The following is a 7,531-nucleotide window of genomic DNA, read 5'->3' on the forward strand; positions in this document are numbered from 1 at the left end:
CAAAGTAGTCAATACACACACACACACACACACACAGTTTGGGTTAGATTGTTATTGTATCATACAATAGGCACTTCCAACATGTGACAGATATTGTGTAGGGGTTGTTAGTGAATGTGATTTCCACTTTTACATTTCAAAACTTTAAATCCTTTGGTTTCACACTAAAAGAGGTTTTTATGAGGCTTAGAGTTGATGAGGGGAATATTGTATATGTGTATCCTTTGCCTTCAAAATTCCATCGAGATCACTACCATGGATAAATGGATAAAAGTGAATGTTATGATAGAGTTCCATATGTTGAAAGAGGGATTAATAGCCGATGCTCTGTTGATGATGAAGTTCTGTGAGATGTAGTAGTAGTGGTGTTCTGTGACTATTGCACAAGTTTTGAGCTGGGTATGATTTTTGGATTGGTTTTAGGCTAATTACGCTATTAGGCTTATTATCTCAAAAAGATTTTTTCAGTTCTCCAATACACACATATCTCATATCTGGCCATAACCAAGTGACTGAGGAAACCAGAAGTGACCTCTAATTTGTTACCCAATGACTCGATCACTGATAGCTATTATATTACATCCACAAAGTACGCTACATTTTTAAGTAAAGAAACCTAATAGTTTTAGTCAACAGGAAGTGATTAGGCTATACACACACAAGCAATAAATCACATCCATGAACTCACACCCCCATACACACACACACACACACACACACACACACACACACACACACACACACACACACACACACACACACACACACACACACACACACACACACACACACACACACACACACACACACACACACACACACACACACACACACTGACACACACTGACACACAATGCATAATATACACGGAGGTAGAAGGGAGGCTGATAAGGTGAGTAAGCTCATTGATTTTCGATTTTTGTTTCTGATTAATTAATGAATTGCCCTTGTGTGTGTGTGTGTGTGTGTGTGTGTCAATGTGTGTCTGTATTATGATCCATAAAACGTACTGAGGACAAGGTTTGTAAAAGGACACAGCATTTTCTATTTTTGTCTGAATGAGTAGAGATAAGAGATACCGGTCAGAGGCTTTGTCTATATTTAGACGTTTATTGAGGCAGACATTCAGGTAAAAGCAACTCAGCGAAATACACAGATTGCTTCCTTTCTGACCTACACACACCCTTATTATAAGCAGTTCCAGTTAGACGTTATCAAAGAGTCCTGTTCCATTGAAGTCAAGCTATAGCCTGTTCAAAGTCTCCCTGCATGACTAAGAATACACAGCACAACACTTGCAACACAGACATGGAGATGCTGACTCTTATAAGTTAAAGCAACAGCAATTTGCATGTGCAATACATGTAGGCAACTTATGTTGGTGTCGTCTTCAAATGTATTTTTGCCTACATGGTGTGATAGACAGAAAAAAGGATGGGAAAAGGTGTGTTACATTTGGTGTCCCATACACACACAATAAAGAGAAAAAGAGACCCCCCCCCCCCCCCCATAAAAAAAACTAGCAAAAAAAAAACTGGGTTTGAGACTGCTATAATGAAACAATGTAATGAAACATTAATCAGTGCAATTTCTCCCCTCTTCATTTCCTCCTGCATCTAGGAAGAGGGAGTAGGCCCATTTAATCTACTTTCTCTCTCTCTCGCTCGCTCTCTCTCTGTATGCGAGTAGGAGAGAGGGAGAGTGTGTGTGTGCGAGAGAATGGTCCTCAAACAATAGACTATTGCCGTGTTTAAAATCTCGAGAAATTCTTCTAACCTACATTTTGAAGCAGCACATAAATCTAAGAAGCTGGGCGCCTTAGGTCGATAATGCGAGTAAGGGGTGAAGGAAAGCTCATCAGGTCTAAGTTGATCTTTCGATCGCTCTCTAAATCCCAAAGGAAAAGACCGGGCACCACTCCTTGTTCACGTGTCAGTCCACGAGGCGGCGCTAATGCACCAGACTACACTGTCATAATTTCCAAGTCCTCGAAGAAGAGGGAGCTGGAATTGTAGCTTCATAAAAAAATGTAAGTTCCTGTGTTTATTTTATTCCACAAAAAAAAACACTAAATAGCCTCACACATACAACAGCGTATAGCATCGGTCTGTCGATGTACTAACGAATATTGGACCAACGAGACATAATTGACCAAAGTCAGGAGTTTACAATAGCTAGCCAGCCAGCTAATTGTTTTTAGCGTCTTGGCCAATTTAAATGGATGCTTGACGTTTAATAATGTAACTCTTATTTTGTTTTTAACATCAAGTAGGTATGTAGATACGAAGTCGGGAAAAGATCCCTTCTCTCATGACAAACAAATTGCCTCTAACATCAAGGTTAGTTATCTTCCTAGTGAGCTAACGTTATACGCCCAGATATATTGGAGTTGGAGCTCTCGGTATCTGCCTCACAGAAACGTTTGCAAATGTCTAACTATCTAACCTCATCGGAGCATTTTTTTTATTTCAATGACTGTTAATCTATTCATGCTTTAACTGTTTAAGTTAGTATAATCTTGATGTGGTGTTTGGCTCTCAACAAAATCAAGAGTACGCGAGCCTTTTAAGACGGATGGCTAAGGCGAGGAAGAGGATGAGCTGGATGTGCAGTTAGCTTGTCTGGTAAACAATCGATAACAATGATTGGAAAGTGTCAAGCCCAGATACCCCCCGCGCATCATGGGAACATAACTAGCCTGAGAAATGTTTTTTTGTTTTTGTTTTTTGGTCACTTTTTTTCCCTAGTCTACAGTTTTCTGAGCGTTTCCGGTTTGGTTGGAAACAACGTCAACAAGTCAAAATGTTCCAGTATTTTCGTGTGTCGCTTAATTCTCATAACACTCAGGAGGTAATCAAAATACAGTAGAAGATGATTCATTTGCAGGAGAAATATGTGGTGCTGGGTGGCCTGCCTTGCAATATGAAGAGGAAGGCCTGGTAGTGTAATGTAGTGTTTTATGAATAGCCCTGGATTATTAATATAAGAATACAACAAATATCCCAGGATCTATTCATCTCTTGTTCCGATCATGCATCAAAGCCCTTAAAAATAATATGATAAACTTGATCAAAAACGCAAGTACGTTTTGGATCATCACTGTGTCATTCGAACAGGGCATGTCATTGTTGGAATCTGGTGGTTCACTAAGGCAAGACTTGAAGGCTATGGATAGAAGAAGCTTTTTCAATAAGAAAAACAATGAAGGCAACGAGGCGCAGGCGAGGCTAGAGGAGGTGGAGGAAGACTTATCTCCTGTTGCTGACTATTTGGGCAAGGGCAGGGTAAAGGAAAAGGAAATTAAACGACGAGGACCGTTTAGACTCAACTTACCTCACACAGCATCTCCCAGTTCAGAACAGATTTGCAGCCACTCTTTACTCTACTCTAACTTCGTTTCCAAAACAAACGCTGACGTATGATTGTTAAACCGTACGATGTTCACATGAAATGTAATTTCTGTCTGTAAAAACCTTGCAAAGTTTTCTATGGGTAACCTCACTTGGCAATGTCCATGTCCCGAGTCAGTGTGATCTAACAAAAAAGTGTAGTAGGGCCTAATGGATGGGGTAATGTTCATCTGAGACAGACAGACAGACCACGGGCCCTACATGCCAGCTGTCTTTAGGCTTACAGTTTCGGTCTCAAACTGAGTGAACAAGGTACATTTGGCTCCCAGAATTAGCAACGCCCCTGGTTACCTTTCTTGCATTGATAAGTACAGTGTAACACAATGAATGAGAATGATTAGTTCCAGACTGATTGGCTGTTTGTAGGGTAAAAAAAAGTAAAAAGTTAAAAAGTAGGGTAATCATTGTGGTTATACAGAATATCAGTGTCATTTTATACATACAGTAGATGGTGAGTTAAGATGTTACATTATTACAATGTAACGAAGGATATGTTCTAGGGCTGAATGATTTGGGAAAATAATCGAATTGAGATTTTTTTCCCCAAAATATTGCGATTGCAATTTAATATGCGATTTTTTTCATTTTATCCTCTTTTTTCCAGCAAAACGTAATGAATGATTTAAATATGACCAACACAATATTAGATACATTTAGTGTAAAATATTCTTTCCCACATTTTACATTTTTATTTAACTGCTCATTACAGACACAAATCGGTGGCTTTGCCACTGTGTATTTAAATCATTTAAACAAAGTCATTGTAAGTATACACTATAGGCATGCACTTTTTAAAGTGGCATTATGCAGTATTTGTACTTCATGGTTAGAATTATGATAAGCAGTTTTTAATAAAAAAAAAGCCTTAAAATAAAAGCTTTAAAAAAATTGGGGAGCTACAATGACTTTTAATATGGAGAATCGCCTCCGTGCCATTGCCATACCGATAGAAAATGGTTTTACCATATCGCGATTTAAACGCAGATGCAATTAATCGTTCAGCCCTAATATGTTTGTGTTTCCATTTGTGTTACATAAAGTAATCCTTTTTTAGTTTTGTTATAACGGTAACAAATAGACATGGACTAGCCTAGAAGATATCCATTTTCATTAAATGTAAGTTGGTGTAGTCCGCCAATTACCGAATGCTATAATGAGCAGCCTGTATCCCAAGTGTTTGTGTCGTTATGTGAATACCTTTTATAAAGGCAAATGATCCCAAACAAAGGCCCAATCTCAATACTTCCCCTTACCCCTTATCTTACCCCTTACCCTTGAAATTGCGCGTTCATGTGAGAGCTAGTGGTGTCTCAATACCCAACTTGATCAAGATTAAGGGGTAAGTTTAAGGGGTGTATGGCCCTCGTTTTTGAGATGATCGGAGAGCTACCTTACTCCTCCAAGGGCTATCCCAGAGCACACCGCGAAACCAGCTCGGGAATTTTCAAAGACTAAGACAAGACAAAGCAAAAGGGGCAAGGAGAAGAATCGAGATTCGGCCAAAATTTGGATTTTATCCAGAGTACTTTACCTTATTTGCCTGCGTGTGTGCGTGTGTCTATCTGTGCCTGTGCCTGTGCCTGTGTTTTGCAGACCGCCACTGTTGCTCTGTCACTATTAAAGGCCGAATCTCGATTCTTCCCCTTGCCCCTTTTGCTTTGTCTTTGTCTTAACCCTAACACTTGCAAGTGTAAGGGCCAAGGGCTGAAAACTTTCCCCTATGAAATGAGACGCCACTCGGTTTCGGGTACGTCATGCGTGACTGTATGAGCTATGAAACTAGCGATTTAAAAAAAGTTTCAATGAAGAACATGGTTGCAAATATATATGTATACAACTGTGTAGAGCACGAAACAAGACTGTCGTCATTTTTAAATTAATTATAAGCCAAAAATACTTACATGTAGTGTATGTAGCATCTAGCTGGCAAGCTACCATATAAGCCAATGGAGTGGTGGTATAAGCTAATTGTAACCTAAAACTACTGTTTGAAAGCTTCAGTTAAGACTTACAATACTCTGCATCGTTCGTGTAGCACATTTCAGATCAAACCGAGTCATTATAAACATATAAAAAGTTGTGTAGATAGCTTTATTCATGTAAAGTATTCCTCGCTTCCAGCAGCCATGTTTTTTTGAAAATTCCCGAGCTGGTTTCGCTGTGTGCTCTGGGATAGCCCTTAGAGGAGCAAGTAAGGTCTCCGATCATCTTAAAACCAAGGGGTATCTAGCCCTCAATTTTATCCCTTAAGCTTGATCAAATTGGGTATTGAGACACCACTAGCTCTCACATGAACGCGCAACTTCAAGGGTAAGGGGGAAGATAAGGAGCAAGGGGAAGTATTGAGATTGGGCCAAAGCATAGTGTACCCCTGTTAAGATTCACCATGTGGTAATAGTGTTTGGTTGTACGTTTCATTAAAGATGGTGCATGCATGTCTCCATGGCTGTGTGTGAATGTGTATATCGTGTCTATGTGTGTCTAATGTTTGCTGGCTTGTATGGGGGATAGGCTACGCTGTGTGTGTGTGTGTGTGTGTGTGTGTGTGTGTGTGTGTGTGTGTGAGTGTGTGTGTGTGTGTGTGTGTGTGTGTGTGTGTGTGTGTGTGTTTGTGTGTGTGTGTGTGTGTGTGTGTGTGTGTGTGTGTGTGTGTGTGTGTGTGTGTGTGTGTGTGTGTGTGTGTGTGTGTGTGTGTGTGTGTGTGTGTGTGTGTGTGTGTGTGTGTGTGTGTGTGTGTGTGTGCGTGCGTGCGTGCGTGTGTGGATTCAGATTATACCTGTGCCCTCTTTTGTTGAGCGCAAATAAAAGCGTCTCGCCTCTTAAGAGCTTTCACTTCTCATTCTGTTATTCATTTAATCTGTGTGTGTGTGTGCATGCGTGTATGTGGCTGTGTGTGTGTGTCTGAGTATGTGTGTGTGTGTGCGTATGTGTGTGTGTGCGTATGCGTGTGCGTGTGTGTGTGTGTGTGCCTGCAAGCAGATTAAGGCTCTTTAGGCTTTCATTCAGCCTTGAGGCACCCCAGTGTGAAAGCTCACAGACTTATAAACTTTGGGAACCTTTTTTTCCACTCTGTGTTACTCTCTCTCTCTCCCTCTTCCTTCCTCCTCTGTCTATCTTTCCTCTATTCTTATCAGAATCCCTCTTTCTGCCTCTGCCTCTATCCTCTCACTCTCTTTTTCTCTGTTTCTGTCTTTCTCTGTTTCTCACTTCATTTGTAATGCTTTTGGCATATCAATACACCTGGGTGTAGTCACAGTCTAAGAGTTTAAACCTTGAAAGAGTGCAGTCCAAATATGGCATCAGCCCAGCACCAGCATCAGTGTGCGTGTGCTTGTTTGTTTGCGTGTGTGTGTGTGTGTGCGTGTGCGTTTTAATGCATGCACAGCTGTGTATCTTTAACCAGAGCCATCATAAAAACAAACAGCTTTGTCACAAAGGCAGTACACTGTCAATACACGGCCAATTCAGTCGACTGACTTACTGTGAGATATTGGTACCATTGACACACCCTAAAACCACTTTTCTGAACTATTCCACCACACAGGTTTGGTGGCTGTTGATGTAATGTCACTTATTTTGGACATTTATTCTTTGGATTTTTTTGTGTTCTCTTTGGGTTTTGAACTTGATGTTTGCATTGCTGCACGTCACTCCTTTACCAAGGCCAATAGTTGAGGAGCAAAAGAATGAAGTCAGCGTTGGTTCGTTATCCACAGAAGCAATTGTACATGCTCCCGGTGTTTTGTTTTCTGATGAATCTCCCTCCCTCTGTCTCAGAGAGGCAATGTCGCGGGTCAGACAGCCACCCCTAGTGACGGGGATCTCCCCCAATGAGGGGGCGTCCTGGACCAAAGTGACCATCAGAGGGGAGAACCTGGGGACTGGACATGCAGACCTCATTGGTAACACACACACACACAGACACACACACACACACACCAACACACCAACACACAAACACACACACACACACACACACACAAATCTCAGTAAAGACAGAATTATGACCAGAACCTGCATAGTCACACACAAATGTATCCTTGTAGATATTAACATGATGCACACACTGGATAGGCTGCACTAACCACACTTGTCTCTTTCTCGTACGGTATAGCGTTGCA

At 41.0% G+C, this 7,531-nt stretch overlaps 1 protein-coding gene across 1 annotated transcript in view; it reads left to right on the top strand.

Annotated features, from left to right (window-relative positions):
• Positions 1 to 1,983: 1,983 nt before the first annotated feature.
• exoc2 (exocyst complex component 2) overlaps positions 1,984 to 7,531 on the top strand; it is a 21,837-nt gene continuing 16,289 nt past the window's right edge. The window contains exons 1-2 of the mRNA XM_080832624.1: positions 1,984 to 2,029; positions 7,188 to 7,312. Of these exons, the coding sequence (XP_080688750.1) occupies positions 7,195 to 7,312 (118 nt within the window). The 5' untranslated portion in view covers positions 1,984 to 2,029; positions 7,188 to 7,194. The remainder of the gene's footprint in view (positions 2,030 to 7,187; positions 7,313 to 7,531) is intronic.

Source organism: Sprattus sprattus (genome assembly GCF_963457725.1).
Source record: "Sprattus sprattus genome assembly, chromosome: 2".
Lineage (NCBI taxonomy): Eukaryota > Metazoa > Chordata > Actinopteri > Clupeiformes > Clupeidae > Sprattus > Sprattus sprattus.